Here is a 23,989-nt window from a genome sequence, read left to right on the forward strand (position 1 = left end):
CCTCCTGCGACATTCGCGCTTTGCGCACATGCCACCGCAATGACACCACTCGAAGACGATGAGAGGCTGGTGGCGCTGGAGGTTGAGGCAGCATCGGGGGCATGAGGGGTGCAGCGGCCTCCCCTCCCTCCTCCTCGCTGTGCCCAGGCGGGTTCGTGGACGGCCCGGCAGGTGGGCTGTGGCTGTTCCTGGCGGGCTGGAGGAACGGGGCTACCAGGTGTGGGTAGTGCTGGAGGCCAACACGCTCCTCTGCCTGCCCACCGGCCTGGGCAAGACGCTGGTGGCCGCCGTGGTCCTCCACAACTTCTACCACTGGCCCGTACTCCTCCTCTTACTGGGGTTTGGCTCCGTTCTCTCTTACTGGGATTTGGCAAATTGCTGGCGCCCGGCGACAAGACCGTCAGGGGGTGGGGCGGAGCAGAGGATTGGGGGAGGGGCCCGCAAAACCTGCGGTGGGGCAGGCCCTTGTATGGACCTTTAATGGCATTAAAAGGGATATGCAGGTGGGTAATGACTAGGCAAGTTATGTGGAATGAGGAAGCAGACTTGTAGGCTCCAGCAGTGTTTCTACAGTTGAAACCAGAGTTCTGCACCTAGCAAACCTGAAGTGAATGTAAGCATGGGGTTGCCAACTGTATCTTGGGAAATTTCTGGAGAGCTGGGACCTGGTCCTTGAGGAGAGGTAACTTTACGAAAGGGAAGGGAGCTCAGTGGAAATGTGATGCTACAGAGTCCCCCTTGGAAGCTGCCATTTCCTCCAGGGGAACGGATCTTGGTAGCTGGAGATCAATTGTAATTCTGGAAGAAGGCCAGACCCACCTTGAATTTGATAACCCTGATCTGCATACAGGCAAGCTAGATTTTTAAAACAAAACAGGCCACAAGGAATCTCACTCCCATGGAGAGAATTTCTGACTCCGCAGGCTTGTGTGTATGATGGGGCCACATGGCAACACAAACGACCAGAAAGTGCCATATTAAGCAGAGTTACATACACTCTAAGTCAACTGAAGCCATCAATAGTCCTGTAGCGCTTCAAGCTGTGCAGCCGGATTCTGTGCCTATTTACTCAGGACCCAGGAGCCAGTCTGGGGAAGGCAGCCTATGGAGTATCTACTGGTCAACCCCTAGTGCCTAGGACTGGCTTGACGCTAGTGGTGGGAACTTAGACCCCCCTGTGTGGAATGGGATTTGTTTCCAAGTAAACTTTGCCCCCCCTTACGCATCTCCTTAGGAACAAAAACAAAACGCCTCAGACGAAGTGAGCTCTCTAACTTACGAAAGCTTTACACGGGAATGAATTCTGTTCGTTTCCAGGGTGCCACTGGATTCCCTTAGAAACAAGTTCGACTGCCTTTTCCAGTCAAGAACCGCGCACACCCTGCGGAGCCGCCACCATGGAGCTGCAGGTCGCCTGACTGGTCGGAGGAGGGCGCGAGAGGGACAGAGTTTGCTGAAGGCGCCTAGTAATTTGCCAGCGCTCTCCCTTCCCCTCGTTAAAGCAGGAGGGAGCGCCTGGCCGCACTTTCTATGGGAGCGAGGAGGAGGAGCAGCGCGAGCTGCGCAGGCGTCCCTCGCACCTTGTTGATTAGTCAGTGCTGGGATGGCGTTTCCTGGGCCAGCTGGAGCGACAAGCAGCACAAGAGTCAGGAGCAGCGGCAGCCTTTGCAGTCCGCGCCGACGCCGCTTTCGGGGGGTTGGCGGCGCGAGTGCTGCCCTGGGCTGGGAATCACCTTGCCCCTAGGCTAAGCCCACCATGGCCGGTGGCAGAGGAGGGGGCGGCGGCAGCAGCAGCAGCGGCTGAAGGAGGCGCGCTCGGTTTAGTCGGCTGCAGCACTCCGCAGTGCCCTGAGAGCGCCGCCTGACTCCCCCTCCCCAGACTGGGAAGATGGATGCGGGCCCCCCGCCGGGCGCCAGTCTCAAGGATGTGAAGTGGAGCGCTGTGTCTGTCCCTTTGGACCAGCTGGTTAGCAATTACCGCCTGCCCCAAGTCGTCAGGCTGGACGGTGGTAAGTAGGCGCCGAGGGAGGCGAAAGAAGCCGCGGCCACCCGCTTGCTAACTTGGCTGGCGCGAGGGGGGGGAAGAGTCCCCTCTGCGTGTGGTTTTCTCTTAGCGCCGGGAATGGCCCTTGGTTTGCAGCCACTTAGTTAGCCAGCCGCTGTCTGCTTTCGACTTGGCCAAACTCCAGCCCCGTGCCGCTAGTCCTTCTGGGGAGAGGAGCCCATTGGGGAAAGGGGACACGTGACCAAAATATGAATGGGCCATCGAGGAGGCGAATACCAGGCTTGGGTTTTGATGGAGAAATGCGTGGGGAGAAAAATAGGCTGCGTATTAAGTTGGAAAGTTTTTGTATGTTGTTGTTCGCTGTCCCCCTTCCCCTTTATTAAGCAGATACAGTTATTAAGAGGTGTACTGGACGGTCCTGTGTGTTGTAGTAATTGCAGGGATGGCACACTAGTCCTGCGGTTATCTGTACTTACTAGGCTAGCTAGTTCTTTAAAGTGCAGTTTGACTGTTGTGTGAAAGACTAGATACTGATCTTTGTATTTTCCACCAGAAGATTATGCAATTTTGTTTGGATAACAGAATGAAGAGTGCCCATTTTCCTGTGCCAAGTGTAAATTGAATTTTGACTGGATCCTTTGAAAATGGCTGCATGTGTGTGAAACTGTGGCACCTGTCAAACTGTCAAGTTGCAAGAGCGTTCTATAATAAAATGGGGAAAGGAGTCACTTATGCGCAAGAAAAAAATCTGGACTTCATCTGTCTCATTTACAGATGAAATGCAGCAGAATGACAGTTATGATGCAGTATTTATGCCTCTTGAAATATTAAATAGATAATGGTTCCAGCTCTGCTTCACCTGTTAGTATAGTTCTACCAAGGTCTTCCAATTGATTAAACTAGAAATTCATTAAGCTGGAGAAACTGTGCACTTCATCTGGGCATTCTGCCTTGATTTCTTCCATGGTAGACCTCTAGATATAGTTGACTTTTCTGCACAAGTTGCCACCAGGTAACCTGTACAGAGTAAAACCAATAGCCATGTTATATAATGTGCGGCTAAAGGAGGGCACGAAAGAGCTGTTGATGGTTCCATGTCTATTATTAGGGAGCTGCCATCTGTCAGGTCCTCATCTACTCTTCCTCTCACATGTGGGAGGCAAAAACAGTCATTGAGGTGCCTCTCCCTCCCCTGTTAAGAGGATAAAGGAGAGTGTGAGCAATGTGTGGAGGTGGTTGTGTGGTTTGAGTAATTGAGCTGGGGAGGTACCTCAGTGAGACTCGCTCCCCACCTGTGTTGGGCTACTTCCCATAATCTTCTGCAGTGCCTTCTCTTGCACTCATTTTTTGGTGTTTAACCCTTGAGTTAATTGTTTCCTTCTGACAAAATGCAACATATGTAATCTTTACTTTCTATCCTGTTTTGTCTCTTTGGTATTCATGTCTTTTCATTTTTTTGACCATTTGCTTTTAATAAAGAGGCTGATTATCTCCTGGAACATTCTCATAATATTTGCCTCCTCCTTAGCAAACAAATGAAAGGGGTATTTTTGATTTTACCTCACTGGTGTGTTGGTCTTAGACTGGGGAGGCTTGGATTCAAACCCAGCTTTTGACCTTGGGACAGTTGCTGTCTCTTAGCCTAACCTGCCTCGCAGGGTTGTTGTGAAAATAAAAGTGAAGAGTGGCTGTGTGTGCTGCTTTGAGCTGTTTGGAAGAAGAGGCAGGATGAAAATCTGAAATGGTTTCTGTCCTGTGCCAGTGTCCTAGGTGTGGGCCTTCTGATTGCAAGTATTTCAACTTTAGTGGTCCACTGTGTAAAGAGTAAGCTAATACTTAGTATTTACATAAGAACATAAGAGAAGCCAATGTTGGATCAAGACCAGTGGCCCATCCAGTCCAACACTCTGTCATACAGTGGCCAAAAATACCAGGTCCCATCACGAGATTCCCTAGTGGGGTCAGGACACTAGAAGCCCTCCCACTGTTGCCCCCCCCCCATAGGGTTGCCAAGTCAATTTTTCTTACCGGCGGGGGAGTCTTGCCGGGCTCCAGGAGCTGTCTGTCGACGTGTGCGCACACACATTGCCAGCACATCACCGGAAGTGACGCGCAACATCGATCACGTTGAAGGCATGGCCCCATCGTCGGAGGGAAAACCATAGAGTTTTCCCTCCGACGATCGGGGCCACGCCCCCAACATGATTGATGTGGTTGCGTCACCTCTGGTGACGCAGCCACACTGCGCTTCGGGGGCGGAGTTTCCCCGGGGCCCGATTCCGCGGCTGTGGGAATCGGGCCTCCGAAGCGGGGGTTTACCCACCCCCGCCCCCACTTGGCAGCCCTACCCCTCCCAGCACCCAGAATACAGTTTGTTCCAAATTAAACTGATTCATTAAGTTGTATTCGGTTTAAATTCTATGTAAAACTATTGATTTTACGTTATAAAAAAAGTTGATAGCTAAAGGTTGCCTGCCTTTAGTTTCTCTTGTTTCCCCCCTTTTAGAAACCAATTTCAGTTTGCAAGGGGAGTTATAGAATGCAAAACTAACGTTGCATTTTATGTTCATGAGGCAGATTTGATCTTGTTTGTACAGTAAAATTATTTCTATTAATTTGCTTTTATCAACTGGTGGAATGATTCCTTATGTGGTGATGCTGCTACAAGGAGCTAACTGAGTCTAGTCTGGGGGAGAATGTTGTGGAAACCGTAACCAGTGTGTAAACAAGCAAATGGCAGCTTATTCATCTGGAAAAATATCAAGCTTGCAAAACAGAGGTTCGGGAAATGAGGACAGTGCCTCCATGGCCCTTGTGATGTAGTGGTTAAAGTGTCAAACCAGGAGACAGACCCAGGCTCAAATCCCCACTCTGCTGTGGAAATTTGCTGGGATACCTTGAGCCAGTCTCTTGCGCTGATCTGTTTTGCTGTATGGTTAGCATTTATCCCTAACAAGGCATGATCACATGATATTCTGCATACCGCTGGTATGTTTTTTTCATATACAGAAGTGCTTTTCATTTAAGAATGATGTTGTATTTGGAGGGATCCTGAATCTTTCAGAGGAAAGGAACTTTTTTTTAGTTCTGATGCTTCCTAAGGTTTTCAAGGCAAGAGCTAACAGAGGTGGTTTGCCAGTGCCTGCTTCTGCGTAGGAACCCTGGATTTCCTAGGTGGGCTCCCATCCGAATACTAACCAGGATCAGCCCTGCTAAACTTCTGAGATCTGAGGAGATCGGGCTAGCCTGGGCCAGCCAGGTCAGAGCATTCCTTGGATATGCTGTCCTCAAAAGAAAAGGCTTAATTTGACAGGCAAGATGATGAGGAATGCTAGGAAATACTTTAATAGTCTATACAGCTTTTTTAAAACGATGGCTGATTTTGTATAGAAAAGTCGCAATGCTTTATAAGAACCACATTGTTCTCTTGATAGAGATATTGCAGGTTACATGCTTTAGGAAAGGAATATTATATTTCATACTTAGGTTAGGTATAGAAGAACTTTTGCTGGTCAGATATATTTTAATATTGGTTGCCAAGGAGTATGTCCTGGGCAAATTGGATAATTATCACAGCAATTAAGACTAAAAAGAAACATTCATTCCCCACATGAATATTTTTAGTGCCTCATGAGCCAGCCTCCAAATCAAATGATGTGGCAAAAACCACCGGTAGATTCTTTACAATATTTTGTACTGATACTGACTCTCTTATTTCTAATGACTATGAGTCTGAATATGGCCTGTTGTACTTGAATGAGTTCTCTTTCTTTTCTTACCATATCAGGGTTAGAACTGGCTGACAAACTACTTCCTCATGCCTCAATGCAAGCCTTTAGAAATGTGATTATCGCTGCAAGTCCTCCTTGACTGCAGGGAAACCATACTAGCTTTTTGCCTACTCATGTTATATTTTATGCATTCTGTTGTTTTAAACAGCTAATCATCATCATTTTATATTCTAATAGTCCAGTGTAGTCCAATCTGCAGATACCTAAATCCATGGATTGAGCCCACACTGACAGAAGACAGATAGGTAGGGAAACAGAAAGGGGGAAGAAGACTGTCAAAGAATGGGAGAGGGAGAAGGGGTGGGGTGGGATGCCTCCTCTCCACAGGTTTGTTACAGTTCATTTCTATTAATATAGAATAGTTTCTTGTAGCTGTAGCATAGCAGATTTTTACTTCATGACATCTTTGCTGCTTGGAGCAATTCTTGCCATTTCTTTCCAATATCTTTGAACTGTGAATTATGCTTGAAACTGCTTTAATTGGCATTAGATAGTCTTGTTCCGGTGCCATTAGTAGTGCTTTGTTATTCTGCTGTCAGTGGTTGTGGGTCCCAGCTGCTACATTTTTCAGTACATGGGCATTGCTTAAGTCTACATGCAGTGGTTATGTTCAGAATCTTGCATATGCACATGCTGCTACTAAAACTTGAAAGAGGAGCTATTGGGTAGCCAAGAGGCATGGAAGCATGAGAGGTACGGTGGGCCTAAATCCTTTTCCTTTATGCAGCAATCCTGATTCAAATTGGGGTCCTGTACAGAAGCTGTTAGCTTTTAAAATGCTGACATCTCCCGGCATAATGTCTATTTTGACCCATAGACCAGAGAGATGTATTATGGGTGTTGAAGCATCTCTTAGATCAGCAGTGAACTGGGTCCCTGCATTTTGCACCCAGCTTGCCAGCAATAGCTTGCAGGTTCATGAAAATAGCCATATGTGCAATTCATGTGGGGCTTAAATTTAAATTGACTATTACATAAATGTCAGTTAATAGCACCATTCCGGATTGACTTCCAGGTAGATGAAGAGTTGGCTTTTATACCCCATTTTTCTCTACCCTAAGAAGTCTCAAAGCGGCTTACAATCCCCTTCCCTTCCTGTTCCCACAACAGTCACCTTGTGAGTGTTCCCTCTAAGCTGAGTTAGTGTGAGCTAGCTCACAGTTTTTTAGCCTTCGGCTCACACGTTTTTGCCTTCGCTCAGGAAGGACGGCTCCAGGGCAAACTAATTTATGCAGTAGCCAAATTGCTTGCTCACAACTTTAATGCCAGTAGCTCACAAAGTAGAATTTGTGCTCACAAGATTCCACAGCTTAGAGGGAGCATTGGAGATAGGTGGGGCTGAAAGAGTTCTGGGAGAACGGTGACTGACCCAAGTTCACCTGGCAGGCTTCATGTAGAGGGAGGGATGGGGAATCAAATCCGGTTCTCCAGGTTAGAGTCTGCCACTCTTAACCACTACACCACGCTGGCTCTCATTGGTTAGGTATATTGGTTAGGAGAGTTCTGATAGTTCCTTCTGAGTTCAGTTTAGTGATAATAGCTTTGGTTCTTATCCCCTGTTGAAAGCATAAATGTTGCTATTCTCTGCTTGAGAGCATAGATCAGCAAGATATAAAACAGGTGGCCGTGACGTTGTGAGTGACTGCTGGTTAATTTATTTAGATTCTTATGCCCTACTTTTCTTCCAAATGGGGACCCAAAATGACTTACAACATCATTAGCCCTTCCTCTATTTTATCTTCACAACAGCAAACCTGTGAGGTAGTTAGGCTGAGAGACTGTGACTAGCCCAAAGGCACCCAGTGAGCTTACATGCTAGAGTAAAGATCTGAACCCAGATCCTAGTCCTGAGACACTAACCACTACCATACTCTGCTTAAAATGATACTCATTTAAAATACCTGGAGTGGGAGGTGGCTGCTGCTTAGAGAGTCACTATTTATTATATTGTGCTGTGGATCCTTAATCTGACTCGTATTATGCTCCAGATCTGTGATTACTATTAAATATGTTCAATAAATAGATGTGGGCCATAATCCAAAGAAGTCATTTGCATACGAGTAAAGAGAAAATATCCTCAATCTGAACTTTTTTTTAATAGTGGTCAGAATCCACTTCAGAAGAGCCAAGCTACTGTTCTCACCTGGTTGCTTCTGTCTTATTTCCCATTTTTTTCTTGTGTTTCCAGATTGTATGCCTTAATATTTGTACAAAAATCAGTTTACTTCTTTGGGAATAGGATCTGTTGCTACAGAAATCGGCTTTCTCTGAAGATACATCACCATGGACATGGTGGCTTTAGTGTTCTGGAAAAGAAGGGGGCAAAGAGTCCACATTAGTTCACTTCCTCATTTAATCATAGTTTGTTTGTTGTGATGCTTAAATAGAGCTTTGACAGTCTTGGGCATGAACACAGTTTGTTTGCTGTGCTCGTGCTCTCCCCTTCCATCTGCTCTCAGGTACAGAACTTGATTTGAAATCTTCTCCATTTGATCAAGCCTGCAGTGCTTAAATTCAGAAATTATAGTGACTTCAAAGTCAGTTGGGGAAGTTTTCAAATTGAGTATTGTATGTAGAAGAAGAAGGGAAGCATAGAAGCATAACAAAAAAGTTGTGCTCAAACCCAGCATGGACTAACCTCTGTTTAATCAGTTTGTCCTGATGTCTGAATGCATCTAACTTTCAGATTGTTCCTGAAATTCCTTCTGAAGACTCAGGAAGGGATTGAACTGTTTCAAAATCATGCTTTGGAAAGAATAAAACATAGGCAAACAACTTTCATTTGCATTACTTTGTAAGTTAGGGGTTGTCTGCAAAAAGCTTGTTAAGATTTTAAACTTTAGAAGGTAATACTTGCTGTAGCTTATGAAGTGACAATGTAGCATGTTGTGATTGGTCTACAGAGGAGCATTGTGTTAGATCCTGTTAACGACATGCTTCAGTGATGAATAAATTAGTGGAGAGACAATCCAATATGACATCTTGTCATATGCCATATGGAGTTTTTATGATTATGAATTTGGAAAAGGGCCATCTTTACTTGCTTCAGTGTTATCAAAGCATATTAGCATTTCTGAAAGGTACTGAACAACTTCCTACACTGGACGATTAATAGTTATTGTGCATCAGCCCTGAGAGATTTAGACGTCTTCATTTCCTTGCACTCTAATGATTTCTACCAGGAAAACAAAGGCAGATATGTTGAAATTCCGCCACTAGCCACCTCCTGACTCTTCTTCCAATAGCCAGATTTCACTTAGAAATAATTTCATGGGAAAGGCTTTTTAAATTCATTTTATGATTCCTTCATTGTGTCTAAAAATCTCAATAGCAGAGTTAGCATTTACAGAGCTAGATTCTAAACGGGCAGCAGTAGCTGTTTCTGACAAATGGTGTACGTTTGGTTAGTATATTGAATGTTAGTTGTAACTATGTGCTATTTATGCTGTTTAATGTTCTGCCTCTTTGATGTTAACAGCCTGATCCCAAGTAAATTTACTTTGAAGCAAACCTCACTGTGTTCCACAAGACTTCCTTACCAATGGCATGCTCAGGCTATGCTTTTAGCCATTAGATGTGAAGGCAGACTTCTTTCCAGGGTTGACTGCAGAGCCAGCATGGTGTCATCGTGGTTAAAGGGTCTAGGAATCTAGGAGGCTCAGGTTTGAATCTGTACTCCACCATGAGAGCTTGCCGGGTGACCTTGGGCCAATCGCATACACAGGGTTGCTATGCGGATAAAATGAAGGAGAGGATCATGGTGTAAGCCACTCTAAGCCCCCAATGGGACAGGATATCAATAAAGTAAATAAATTAAATAATCAGTAAATAGAGGAGCTATACCGTAGCCATCTATTGCAGTTTTCCTCAATGTTTCCAGGATGCTGTGCTGCAGTCAGTGCAAAATAAATGGGGCTCATCCCTACACACTTTATGTTTTTTTGGTCAGATGTTCTGTATATCTCTGCATTATGTTTCTATTTTCTGCTACCCAAATCTTCAAGCTATTTTTTTTTGGGGGGGGGGGGGGATTTCATAAACAATACCATTGAGTTGGTAATAAGTTCATGAACTCACTAGAGATAAGGCCCAGTCTCCTCTTTTGCTTTTCTGTTTGATGAGCGGAAATCAAAGGTAAAGCTTTTTCACAACATGAACATTTATCACCTAATGGTGACCCAGCAAGCTGCAGTTAAATGCATGGCTACAGTTGAAAAGATGGCATCCTTCGTTGGCTAAGAAAAACCTTTTTCTTTACATTCATGAATTGCCCCCAGATTTAGATAAACTGGATTGTAACAGTGTTATTACTTGCAAGTAAGCAGTAAACCTTATATTTCTGTATAGACGAAGCTGTCTTATACTGAGTCAAACTATTGGTCTATCAAGGTCAGTACTGTGAACTCTGATTGGTAAACCTCTCCAGGAGATTGGTCTTTTTCACATCACCTGCTACCAAAGCCTTTAAACTAGAGATGTGGGGACTGTACTTGGGACCTTCTGTATGCAAAGCAGATACCTTAGCTAAGCTGTAGCCCCTCCCAATCAGTATGAATGTTTTTGGTACAAAATGACAGTAAATGTTTTTGGTACAAAAGGTATGCAGTATCTGAGGCTCATACACTCTGAGCAAAATCCCTTCCATAATTTTACAAGTTCTACTGTGTGTATATTTTTAAACTATTATTCATTTTATTTAAAACATTTTATTGCATCTTTCCACACAATGAGGGTCTGCAGGGCCCTCATTGTGAAGATTGAAATATTTAAAATTCAATTAAAATATAAAATTAAATTAAAACACATGAACAAATAACACAAGAAGGTGGGTCAAAATCCGTTATTGATGAAACAAAAAAGCCTTCACCTACTAGTAAAAGGCACCTATAGAGGGAGACAGACGAATCTTCCTGGGGAGGGGAGTTCCAGAGTTTTGGCGCCACAGTGGTTAAGGGCCTTTTCTCAGACTGCCACCTGTTTAGGCTCAGATGACGTGAGCAACTGAAGCAGGGCCTTCGAGGATGACTGGAGTAAGCGAGTAGGTTCATATAGGAGAAAGTGGACCTTAAGATACGTTGGTCCCAGGCCATACAGCACTTTAAAGGTCAGTACCAACCCCTTGAATTGAGCTGTTAAGAATTTGTATGAAAGGCCACATGATGCTATTCTGTATTAAATTAATGCAGTGTTTAGCCTTCTAATCTTAATGCAGTGACAGGCCAGTGATTTTGTCTCTGGTAGGACAATGGAAGTCTTTCTGTAATATGCTGAGACAACACATCAAGTTAATAGCATCTCTTAATGGAAATAATTGTCAATCTGCTCTAAACATTTCCCAGCATGTGTACTCTTGTTCAGGGAAAGCCTAAATAAATAAGGGGCAAAGCTGGGCTATTTTGTCCCATTGGTGAATGTGAGGTTCTTATGAAAGCTGGCAACTCTAAGGGCTGTATTGAAATGTTCAAGGTAAATAGATAATGTGGGGTCTTGGTTCAGATCTTTCAGGTTACAAACTCATTTAGCCTGGATCATGGGTCATACTATTCCATGAGTAAGAGAGAAATTTGAGATATGGGTTTTTTGGGGGGGGTGTCTTTCTTTATGAAGATACATATACAGCTACTGGAACTATGAACAATATAAGCCTCATCTTGACATAGTACAGGATACAGGAGCCTTTTCTTTTAAGTCCTTTAAAACAGGGTAGCCCACACAGTTGTGCGTCTTTTGGCACATAGATGCTTTTGGCATACTACTACAGACACTCCAAATCCACCTCTGAATTGGTATGCCAGAATCAGACCTGCATAGAACAGTATGTGGGTAGCCATTGTCAGAGAGCCAGCACAGACCCAAACTGCACATTACTTGCACCACACAATTGCCACAAGGACTTTGTGGTGGTGGGATTTATACCCCGCCCTTCACTCGGAGTCTCAGAGCTGCTTACAAACTCCTTTCCCTTTCCCTTCCCCTCCCCACAACAGACACCCTGTGAGGCAGGTGGGGCTGAGAGAGCTCTTTCGAGAACTGCCCTTTCAAGGGACAGCTCTTGTCAGAACTATGGCTTGCCCAAGGTCATCCAGCAGGTGCAAGTGGAGGAGTGGGGAATCAAACCCGGTTCTCCCAGATTAGAGTCTGCACACTTAACCACTACACCAAACTGGCTCTCTATCCTATGGGGAACTCACAGCTGTAGAATGGCTGCAGGTCCCAGTGGCAATTGCATAGTAGGCATAATGTGTAGTTTGGACTACAGACAGGCTGTTTTCTAAGGCAACCTTGCACTGGACATGTATTTAGGCCCTGACTTTTAGAAACAAGTAAAATAGCCCTGTGTGTTCACATGTTTAGAAAGGACTGAGGTTATGGATCTGTGCTACATTCTTTATCAGTGTCACATATTAAAAATGGATTGGCTGCAGTTGTTACAGAGAGTCCTGAGACTCTCCAAGTTTCATGTTTTTTCTTTCTTTCATTCTGGATAATATTCTGGTGGTATTAATGAGGGTAGGTAAAGTTGAGGCATATGATTACTATTATGGGAAGTGTCGTGTGTATTACAATAGTCTAATCTTGATGTTACCATGGCATGGATCCAGGTGGTTACATTGACTGAGTCAAGTAAAGAGCAATCTTCCAGGCTTGAAGTTGGAAGAAAACATTTTTGCAGCAACATTAACTTTCTTTTCTAGTAGTAATGCTGGATCCAATATAATCCCTAGGCTTTTAACCAAGTTGGCGGGGGTCAGATGAACTCCCATCAAAGGTGGGGAAGTACAAGGTCCTTCAAGGCCTCAGCCTCCCCTACTAGCATTACTTCCATCTTATCAGGATTCAGTTTCAGCTGTTCTTAACCATCTAACAACAGTGGTCAGGCAGTGGACTACTGGCTCTTGACAGTGTACCTCTAGCACCAATACCAACTGCTAAGAGCCTGAGTGTGCTCCTGGATGCCTCCTTATCTGTGGAGGCCCAGGTCACAAATGTCAGACTGGCATTTCCCCAGCTGCACCAGTTCAGACAGCTGGCCCCCTTCCTGTCTCACCCCAATTTAGCCACAGTAATCCATGCAGTAGTCACCTCCAGGCCTAGACTACTGTAATGTGTTCTACGCAGGGCTGCCCTTGAGTCTGATTTGGAAATTACAACGTGTCCAGAATGCGGTGGCATGGGTCCTTACTGGGACCTCATCAACAGCACATATTCAACCAGTGCTTTGCCAGCTGCACTGGCTCCAAGTTAAGTACCAGATCAGGTTCAAGGTTTTGGTACTGACAGTCAAGGCCCTAAATGGTCTGGGACCAGTGTATCAAAGGGACCGCCTCTCTCAGTATACCCCCCCCCAAGAGTATTACACTCTGGAGACAAGAACCTCCTGGTGATCCCTGGCCTGAAGGCTGTCTTCAACCAGAAAGAATACACAAGAAGGAATACAGTGTGTATACAAACACAAAAATAATGAATACACTGTAATAAAATGCAAAAATATATAACTGAGAGTTTATATGTAGGTAAAGGTCATGAGGAGCTGCGGTGGCTCAAGTGGTTAAGACGCTGAACTGCAGGCTGTGGAAGGTCAGTAGTTCAGCAGTTCGAGACCCGGGTGCCGCAAGACGGGGGTGAGCTCCTGTCTCTAGTTCCAGCTCCTGCCAACCTAGCAGTTCGAAAGCAAGAAATTGCAAGTAGATGAATAGGTACCACTTCGGTGGGAAGGTAACAGCGTTCTGTGCACCTTGGTGTTTAGTCATGCCGGCCACATGACCACGGAAACGTCTTTGGACAGCGCTGGCTCTTCGGCTTTGAAATGGAGATGAGCACCGCAACCCTAGAGTCGGATTCGACTGGCTTTCGAGCAAGGGAACCTTTACCTTTTTAAAGGTCATGAAAATATATAATTCAATAAAGAATTAATAAACATATTTTTGTTGCCTGATTTTTTAACTTCTGCCTGACTTCTTACGTTCTGATCCTTTTGGACTGATTCTTTGGACTTTTTTGGATCCTGTTTGTTTGACTATTCTCTTATAGTTTGTGCTATAGTATTTATATTGGTTGTATATGTGATTATGTTATGTTGCTTAATTCTTTATTGAATTATATATTTTCATGACCTTTACCTACATATAAATTCTTAGTTATATATTTTTGTATTTTATTACAGTGTATTTGTTATTTTCGTGTCCTCACGAAAATTTCCGTGTTATTTTCTAGGGCTCTTTTGACCCTGGCGCCTAATGACATCCATGTCCTGCGGGACCTAAAATAATTCTGCAGGGCCTGTAAGACAGAGATATTCCACCAGGGAAGAATGTATAATGTCTAACACCATCTGATTAATTGTGTTTACTGCTGGTTTATTGTTTTTAAATTTTAATCTGCCTGTATACATGTTTCCTTTTGTGCCAACAGAGTACCATACTACTGTATTGCTGGCTGTTAGTGTAAGGGGGCTTATGAGCAATCCTTTTCCCCCAGGCAGTGGGTGTAAGTCAGAGATAAGGCTGTGCTATAATTATAATACTAATTCAGCTTAATATCTTTGTCTCAACGAAACTTGTTCATTGCTGAGCATGCCATCATGAAGACAAGAAATGGCGTCTTAGCAAAGCACTTCTCTTTTATCTGATTTGTTTAAAATTGGTGTTCTTTTCTTTAAAATAAAGGAAGAGACCTCATTTCTTCCCTCACTTAGTATGCTAGAAAGGGGTGTGTACTTCAAAAGTTATTTTAATTCCATATTGGAAAGTTGGGAAGAGCATGATTGTTTCCATTAAACATCAAGAGTATTGATAGCATATTAGAAAGTTGTGTCAACTAATATTGTTAATTAGTATCATAAAAATATCACTACAAAAAGTTAATGAAAATGATGCCCCTTCCAAAATCACAAAAAACAAAATTGAAACATAATGTTTGAAGTACCTGGAGACAGCAGGAGCTGGGAATGGGAGGTAGTACACCATGGCTGGTCCAGAGTGTTAAGTCCACCACTTCAGTGGACAGGTCTACTGCCGAGCCACAACCAAGCCAGGGAGAACGCTGTCTCCCCATCTCTTACCACTTCTCCTTCCTCTAGAGCAACAGAGGATCTGTTCCTTTAAACTTTAAAGACCACTATTTTCAGTGAGCAGTAGACCTGGCCTCCAGAGTGCCCATTGAAGCAATTGCCCTTTTAAGGGCTAATGTGCTGCCTACAGAATACCAGAAACTCCTCTCTGTATTTCTGGTATTTCTGATATTTATTGGGAGTGGAATATCAGGATGGAGAAATGCGCTGATACTTGAAATTTTGGGCATTTTATTGGGTTGGCAATATCTAGTTGCATACCCTTAGTGTCAGTTGCTATTAATGTTCATGTATAGTATCTGAATGGAGCTGCGGTGGCTCAAGTGGTTAAGACGCTGAACTGCAGGCTGCGGAAGGTCAGTAGTTCAGCAGTTCGAGACCTGGGTGCCGCATGATGGAGTGAGCTCCCGTCTCTAGTTCCAGCTCCTGTCAACCTAGCAGTTCGAAAGCAAGAAATTGCAAGTAGATAAATAGGTACCACTTCGGTGGGAAGGTAACAGCGTTCTGTGCACCTTGGTGTTTAGTCATGCCGGCCACATGACCACGAAAACTTCTTTGGACAGCGCTGGCTCTTCGGCTTGGAAACGGAGATGAGCACCGCAACCCTGGAGTCGGATTCGACTGGCTTTCGAGCAAGGGAACCTTTACCTTTATAGTATCTGAAATATTGTCCTGGGGCTCTTCCATGCAGCAGCATTTCCCCAGTGGTATTCAATGGAACTTTTGGCTCTGTTGCATTTCTTGCCAAAGAACTGTGGCAGTGAAGCTTCCCTACTGTCCCTTTGTACCTTTCCTTGTTCTCTAGTGTTCCTGTAGTAACTTACAGAAAATGCCATGTTTTTGTCCTGGTGGCAAGCATTCCTGTGTGCCCCTCTTCGCAAGTTCACAGTTGGATAATTGGTTTCCTGCTTCTAAACTTGTAGGGGTTAGTTAGGTCACCAGATGGACTTCTCTGGTTGGCTGGCCCGTGAGGTGACTGAGAAATATCTGTGGTTGGTTGACTTCTCTAGAGGGACCTTTTGGTCGGGTGATCATTGCAACACACAAAAAAAGTCAAAACACACCACCCCGATGAAATATGTAATATATAAAGAACTAACAAGTTAACTAAATTAAATAACAGATTCCCCCCCCCCCCCCCCCAAATCCTTTCAAATGGTCAGGTCACTTTATGTATATACCGTTCAAAAAAGTTTTAGTGATCCGAGTGCCACAAGAAATGGCAACGATGAAATGTTGGTGGTGCGTTTTGATGCACAGCATACCTTTTAGATGGAAGGCAAATGGCCTTCAGCAGCACACTAGGAGGAAATACTGGCAAAAGAATGGTTTGAGAAAACATGGAGAAAGTGTGAGGAAACTGCAAAAGAAAAACAGATGAGCAGTGAAGCTGTATGGAATTCAGAAGCTGGAGCCCAAATTGGAGCAAAAAGCCTGTGTAGAACTTACCTTTTGTGGCACCGTAGATGACCCAAACAGTCAGCAGCTCACAAATGCTATAGGAAGTGATGTAGAAATTCTGGTCTTGTTTAGGAGTGGAATCAAGTAATCCCCCTTCTTCTCCCTAAGATATTGAGAGAATATTTCTGAAACCTGATGTATTTATTATTTTATTTATCGTATGGCAGTTATACACCAGAAGCGTATAATATAAAATAAAATACGTAGCCAAGTTGATACAATGGGTATGCAGACTGATTGGGCAATCCCCCTATATAAAGGTAAAGGTTCCCTTGCTCGAAAGCCAGTCGAGTCCGACTCTAGGGTTGCGGTGCTCATCTCCGTTTCCAAGCCGAAGAGCCAGCGCTGTCCGAAGATGTTTCCGTGGTCATGTGGCCGGCATGACTAAACACCAAGGCGCACGGAATGCTGTTATCTTCACACCGAAGTGGTACCTATTCATCTACTTGCAATTTCTTGCTTTCGAACTGCTAGGTTGGCAGGAGCTGGAACTAGAGACGGGAGCTCACTCCATCATGCGGCACCTGGGTCTCGAATTGCTGAACTACTGACCTTCCACAGCCTGCAGTTCAGCGTCTTAACCACTTGAGCCACCGCAGCTCCTAATATACTAATCACCCTATATACTAATATCTAAATTTCCGATCTACTCTATTGCAACTGGGGGGAGTTCAAAGAGCTCCGTGGAAAGCAGAACACTCACAGTCCTGTGACAGATGGAAAAAAGTTTGGTAGGCTGCAGCACAATTGCATTTGGGTCCTGGTATTTTGCCCCATTTAAACAACAGGTCTGCACAACTGCCACAGCCTGTTTGTATTCTATTAGCTATCTTCCATACTTTATGTGGCAAGTCAAGTCCTGTAGGACTCTCATTGGTGTTTATCAGGTTATGGATATCAGGTGGAACTGATTGCATCCATGTTCACAACTATTCATTCCCTAAATCGAAATTTTGCGATTGCAGGATTTGCGCAGAACTTATTGCTGGGTGTCGGGATCTTAGTCTGATGTTAACAGAGTTGGTGGCTTTTCATATCGTAGAAATATGAGATAATTAAACTTTACAGAACAGCAAAACTGTATAACTTCCATGTTGATATTTAAACCTTGTCTGTTCAAGAGGTTACTTTATTCTGAAGTTCAGGATAATGGAGGAGAATGTACAGTTCTTATTATCCAGTTCCCTTGACTATGTGTGTGTATGTGCTCTGTTCTAGCCAAATCCATGACCTCTGTCATGCTCTTCGAATTAGTTCAGCGTAACAAAGAATTAGTTCAGCATATCCGTAAGTTGCATAATTACATTACATATTTTTCTATAAAGATCAGGTTTGTATGTCCTGCTTGGCAATTACTTCCTGGGAATAGAAAACTCTCGATTCCTTTGAATTATCAAGTCATAAAATACAGTTAGCTGGACAGGAGGGTAGAAAATTGCTCGCCTTCCCATCTGTTAATGCCTACATGTTCTTAATGCAACAGGAATGACAAACTAGTGGTCAGGTTTCTGCATATCTGTGGTTCAGAAAGTGATGGAATTCTGACATGTTTAGTTTTTCTGTCCCCTGTGACAAACATATCCTTCTGACATCACTGTTTCTAGGTGGCTAAGTATAGAAACCACAATGAAGAATGTTGACAATTTCTGTACAAAGGCATTTTCCCTCCCTCTGTTTTAGGCTTTTCCTACTAAACACGATAACCTTCATTGGGCAAGAAAAAAAATGCCCCAAACTTGAAGGGTAGGGGGAAATGCATGGTTTTCTTCACTGGATACTTAGTTGGTAATCACTATACATTGTGCAAGTAATGGGATCTACAAGAAACCTTCAGCTCAATCTTTGTGATTTGTCTACGAATGAACCATAAATATGGATAGAGCTGGGCCTCATAGACCTAATGCATCTTGAAGGACATAGGGAAAACACTTTTGAAATTATATAATACTGCTTCACTGATCTCTTTATCTCCTTTTGTCAACCCTGGGAGTGTGTTGCACACTGAGGACATTTTGACTGTGTTGGGTCTCTAATATAATGGAAAGCGAATTGGATTGAAATAATAGGACTTGCTTCTCAAGAACAATGGTTAGAATCTAACTGAAACGCCATGTTCTTGAGCTTCTAACACAGATCTCTCGGCAAGGGGCATTTACACAAACTGAGCAGCATTGCATGCCTGGTCTACGGCTTTGTGTATTCCATTTTGAACTCTTCCATGATCAATGCAATCATGAACTTATTCTCACCAATTATTATGTTTATATTCTCTAATGTGTAAACCTCAGTGCAAAAATATTGAGAAAAAAGTCTCTTAACATTCTACTAAATGAAGGGGGAAAGCTCTGAAAACCATTTCCTTCTGTGCAGGAGAAACGGCTTTGGTAACCATACACTAGAAATAAAACAAGGTATTTGTGGCAGTAACTGAGGTTGTGAGCTGATTGTAAAACTTAACATTGACTGGTTCTTAAGTGGAAAGCATTTGCCATGCTCATTTTCATTTGCACGTGTGCTGCTGAGTCTGTTAAATACAAGTCTTTTTGCTATTTTTTTGAAGCACAGTAGCTGTCAAGATCGTTGAAATGAATATTTAGATGAAAGAGGCCCTTGTGTCGTCTAAAAGTATAAAAAGCAATGTACTACTGTGCTGCTATCACACAAAGGTGTTTTGTTTTGTTTTACTAGTACTATAGGATTCTTGCCACTTAGGAGTAAGTTTTCTAGCTGGCTGATTGCCATTCCAAATAAGTGTGCATGGGGGGAACCATTCTTGGGTAGTTTTTGTCTTGCTTGAGTTGTCCCTGAGCCCGTTCTGGGGAGGGCGGATTATAAATCTAATAATAAATTTTAAAAAGAGCTATTTTCAGTACTAACTCATTAAAATCATTTGGTTGCCTTTGTAGAATTCTGTTGCACTGCTCAACATTTTAAAAACTAAAATATGCACTACCTTGGCCACTAGTGGTTGTGCTCCATTTTCTCTGAAGATTAAAGTGTTAAACTGGATCACAGCAAATAATATTGTAAATATGTTAACCATTTGTCCCTCCACATGCACACTTCTGCCATCCGTCTACTGCTGTTAAGTGGCATTCTTCACTTGGTAGAACTATGTTCTCTTTAGTCATCTTGAAGACCAAGCATATGCTTCAGTGACTGATATTCTTCGTGATCACAAATGTTCTCGTGTTTTTGTTGTGGATGAAGTCAACCTTTAGTTTCTTACAATAACCCATCCTCTTTAGTGCTTACAATAACCACTTATTTGCATGAAGTTTGTGTTTCTTGGTGCTTGAAGACCAGTCCTCATTTCATCCAGTTTGCTGTGGTTGCATGGTGATGTGGTAGGTAATGCTGTTCACTGCCTAACAAATAGTAAAATCTGAAGCAAAATGTAAAATTAGCTTAAGTTCTAGCTGTGTTTGATACAGCAAAACAAAAACGAGTGTGTGTTTGTTCCATAATAATCCATTGGTTTTAAAAATGCCACAAGAAATGTTTATTTGTTCCTGGTATCCTCCTGAAAACACAATTGTCCAAAGCAAAAAAAAACCTTGTTGCCGGCTCAGTGAAACTGAGGAGTTTTTTGTACAGTAACCAATTATATATTATTGCAGTGTCAGTAAGAAGCTTAGTTGAATTATGGGGGAAATATGAATGGGAGCATCTTTATTTTCATATCATCAATGGGATTTGTTACAAAAAGGAATCGGTGATCACAGTTGAAGTATCCTTTTTTTGGCAGTGTTAACTGATAAGATTTTTACTAATCCAAACTTCTAAAGGTTTGCACAGCTTTGATACTAAGATACACAGTAAATGCATTCCTACTGATAAAATTCAAATGTTATCTTAACTTACATCTTACAGCTACTTCCACCAAAATCCATGGGGTAAGAACTGTATCATTTTGAGTACACTTGTAACCTCAGAATTGTGAATTCATAGCTCAGAATTTACTAAATATGCTCCAAAAAAGTTTCCTCATGAACAGTGCAGATGTTTACAGTCTGACATTTTGTGCTCAGTCATGAAGACACACTTTACCTCTGTGGGTTGACAGTGCAGCACTGTGCTTGGGGTCCATGGCATATGAATGTTTAATTTGCTAGTATGCCAGAAGTTTGGTTTTAGAATAATTTCTGTCACAAGGTCAGAACACACAGAAGTTCACAGATCTGTCTGCAGAAGTTTAATTGCAAACATGTGTGGCCCCACTTCAGATTGGGAAATGTGAGGCTTCTGTTCAGTTACACTTGATTAAAGCTGCCTGCTTTCACTATTACTGGCACTTTAAAGGGGGGGGGGGGAATGACAGGTCCGTAAACCTTAGGGTTTTTTCCTTCTGTGAAATTACTCATAAAAGCATAGAATAGGGCAATTCAGTTCCAGAAGGAAAAACTGAGGGGAATTAAAGCTTGAAAAAAGCTTTTGGTGGTGCTTTGCTTTCATTCATCTGGAGGAAAAAAATCTACAGGCTTTTCATCTAAAAAAACAAATTGCTGATAGGTAACATAACTTCCTACCAGTATCAGAAAAAGCCCGGGTAGTGTTATACTGCATAAAGCTAGTGTGCAGGAGCCTTCAAATATTTTTTCCCCGAATATTTAAAGAACTAAAAATGCATATGCACTTCTAATAATAACTTATTTTATATAGCATTTTAAGAGTAACTTTTTGTAGACCTATATTGTATACACATGAATAAGAGAATGAGTCACTTGTTTTCATATTTTTGTAAGTGATTGTAATTTCAGTTCATTACTTCTACAATGAAATGCTGAGGGAAAATAAGCACAATATTCTTAAAAAATGTGTTCTATATTTGACATTTCAAATATGTACAACTGAAAAGAATTAAACTTAATGGGCTCGAATTCTACTTAGTTCACTGTCAATGAAGAAAAAACACTTATTGGCGTTAGTCCAAAAAGTTGTTAGGTGGTGATAAGCTAGTACAGAATGCTGCGGGCAGGCTGTTTTTTTTGTTTGCTTGTTTTTGTTTTTTTGAGCCCCCGGAGGGGATTTTTTTATTGGTTTTTTTTAACTATAAAAAACTACAACAGAAAAGAGGGTAAGGGAACTACATATATGGGAGAAAGTAAAGTACCCACTACTAACTAAAAACCCAAGAGAGTAGACCCTCCAACTAGCTTTAAAACATCAAGTCTTCTCATCGTTATTCTTTTAATGAACTGAGTCAAACCCTTTAAAGAAAACCTTTTACCCTCCAAGTTTACATTTAACTGCCCAATAACAGTATCCCCAATCATCCCCCAGAACCAAAGTTCTCAAAGGCACAAATCAGAGTCCTTCAGCCTTTACTTCTTCTTTTCTCTTCTCTTTCGCAGCTTGTAGGGACTTTTTGGGGCCGCTGCCCCCTGCTCAGACAAAGAGTCCTCGCCTGATGTACCAGTTTCCAGCTTGCCACTGGACCTGCTGTCCTCTTCTTTTTTCTCGTCATCTGGCCTTCCCAGCTGTTCCTTTAGAAATTCTTGAGCTTTAAGAACAGAGTCAATCTTTTCCTTCTTCTCTTTAATCTTAAATGTTACACCTTCTGGAAATAGCCATTTGTATCCAATTGAATTTGTTTGGAGGAAGAGCACAAGTTCTTTGTTTTTTGTTTCTACGTTGCTTTACTTCAAATAGAATATCTTTTAGCGTTCTAACAGTATTCTCCACTGCCTTCAAGGGTGTTGCCGCTACTGCTTTCAGGATAGCATCCCTGACGTGCCTCTTTGAGAATCTTACTACAATCTCCCCAGGCAGATTGTTTTTCTTTATCCTGAATATGACCTGTAGGCCACATCCATGTCGTTGAGTAGCAATTCCGCTTTTATTTCTGTTACTGGGGCGAGTAGCTCGCTCATAAGTTCTTTAAGATTCTCTCCTTTGTTCTCAGGCACCCCCTGGAAGCGCAGGACAATATTGGCCTTATCCATTTGGACTTGAAGTATATGATCTTCTAAAGAAGTAGTTTTCTTTCCCAATTTTTGCACTTTCTTCTTCACTTTCTGCATTGATTCAGCCATTTCCTTTATTTTCTCAGCATCCTGCTTCATTACTTGAATCAAATCTGTTATTTGCATTTGTTGAGCAGTAATGCTTGTTGTTACTACAGACAACTACATCTGTTGGGCTGTAATATTTGCTGTTACCACGGACATCTGTTCTTTTAAATTATTTAACTGTTCCAGTAGAGGGTGCATGCACTCAGCTATAGCCTTAGCCGTCTCACTGGTCCATTCCGGCTTTGGGGACTCTAGTTTCATTTTTAAAAGTTTTTCTTTGTCTCTGTCCCTGCTATCTTATTGTCCCTCTTCCCCGCCATCTTTTCCCCTGTTTATTGACTTTCGGGAATTTTCAGATTGTTTTTCTTTATATATCCTGAATATGACCTATAGGCCACATCCATGTCGTTGAGTAGCAATTCCGCCTTTATTTCTGCTACTGGGGCGAGTAGCTCGCTCATAAGTTCTTTAAGATTCTCTCCTTTGTTCTCAGGCACCCCCTGGAAGCGCAGGACCATATTGGCCTTATCCATTTGGACTTGAAGCATTTGATCTTCTAAAGAAGTAGTTTTCTTTTCCAATTTTTGCACTTTCTTCTTCACTTTCTGTGTTGATTCAGCCATTTCCTTTGTTTTCTCAGCATCCTGCTTCATTACTTGGATCAAATCTGTTATTTGCGTTTGTTGAGTAGTAATGCTTGTTGTTACTACAGACAACTGCGTTTGTTGAGCTGTAATATTTGCTGTTACCATGGACATCTGTTCTTTGAAGTTATTCAACTGTTCCAGTAGAGGGTGCATGCACTCAGCTATAGCCTTAGCCATCTCACTGGTCATTTCTGGCTTTGGGGACTCTAGTTTCGTTTTTAAAAGTCTTTCTTTGTCTCTGTCCCTCTTCCCCGCCATCTTTTTTCCCGTTTATTTACTTTCGGGAATTTTTTGGGAAGTCTCTGAATATGCACTTGACTGCTTAGCTCAATTGGGTGAGTACTTCTGGGCAATCACATGTTTTTCTTCTGTTCCCCCCCCCCTTTGCTCAACAGTTTATGCGCATGGGAGGCATCCCCCCCTCGCTCGCTTTTCCCATTCCACGAGATAGGGTAGGGAGCATCTTTTCTTTTAAAAATCGTTTCTCAGTTGACTCACGTTCATAGTTGGTCTTCCGACCCTGCTTCTTTCATCATTTTTCACGCCCGATCTCCTGCGCTTGACCCAGTTAGCTTCACTTGTACCGTTCGGTCTCTTGGCTGGAAGAACCACTGGAGCAGAGGGGAGCCTCGATTCTCTGGCATTCCACCATAGAAGAGGCTACCCCTTAAAGCTCCTTGGCCAGGGTCCCTTCACCGGGCCCCTGGGGGTTTACGAGCCTGCTCACCCCCTCCTTCCGCCAGAGCACAGAGACACCACCGGGAGGTGAGTCCGTGAGCATGCCACCATCAACCGGAAGCTCCCACGGCCAGGCTGTTGATGGGTCTTCCCAGATGGGAACACATCCAGCCTGTGCTGAAGGCGCTGCACTGGCTGCCAATAGCATACTGAATTCACTTCAAGGTGCTGGTGCTTACCTTTAAAGCCCTACATGGCCAGGGTCCGACATACCTGCTGGACCACCTTTCCCCATATATACCCCAAAGAGCACTGAGGTCGGG

The 23,989-nt window shown here is 43.1% G+C and overlaps 1 protein-coding gene across 1 annotated transcript in view; it reads left to right on the top strand.

Annotated features, from left to right (window-relative positions):
• The first annotated feature begins 1,712 nt into the window (after nt 1-1,712).
• Nucleotides 1,713-23,989, top strand: part of GAREM1 (GRB2 associated regulator of MAPK1 subtype 1) — a 105,502-nt gene continuing 83,225 nt past the window's right edge. Inside the window, exon 1 of the mRNA XM_015414557.1 lies at nt 1,713-2,009. Coding sequence (XP_015270043.1) covers nt 1,889-2,009 — 121 coding nt within the window. The 5' untranslated portion in view covers nt 1,713-1,888. The remainder of the gene's footprint in view (nt 2,010-23,989) is intronic.

Source organism: Gekko japonicus, unplaced genomic scaffold, assembly GCF_001447785.1.
Source record: "Gekko japonicus isolate JY-2015 unplaced genomic scaffold, Gekko_japonicus_V1.1 scaffold559, whole genome shotgun sequence".
Lineage (NCBI taxonomy): Eukaryota > Metazoa > Chordata > Lepidosauria > Squamata > Gekkonidae > Gekko > Gekko japonicus.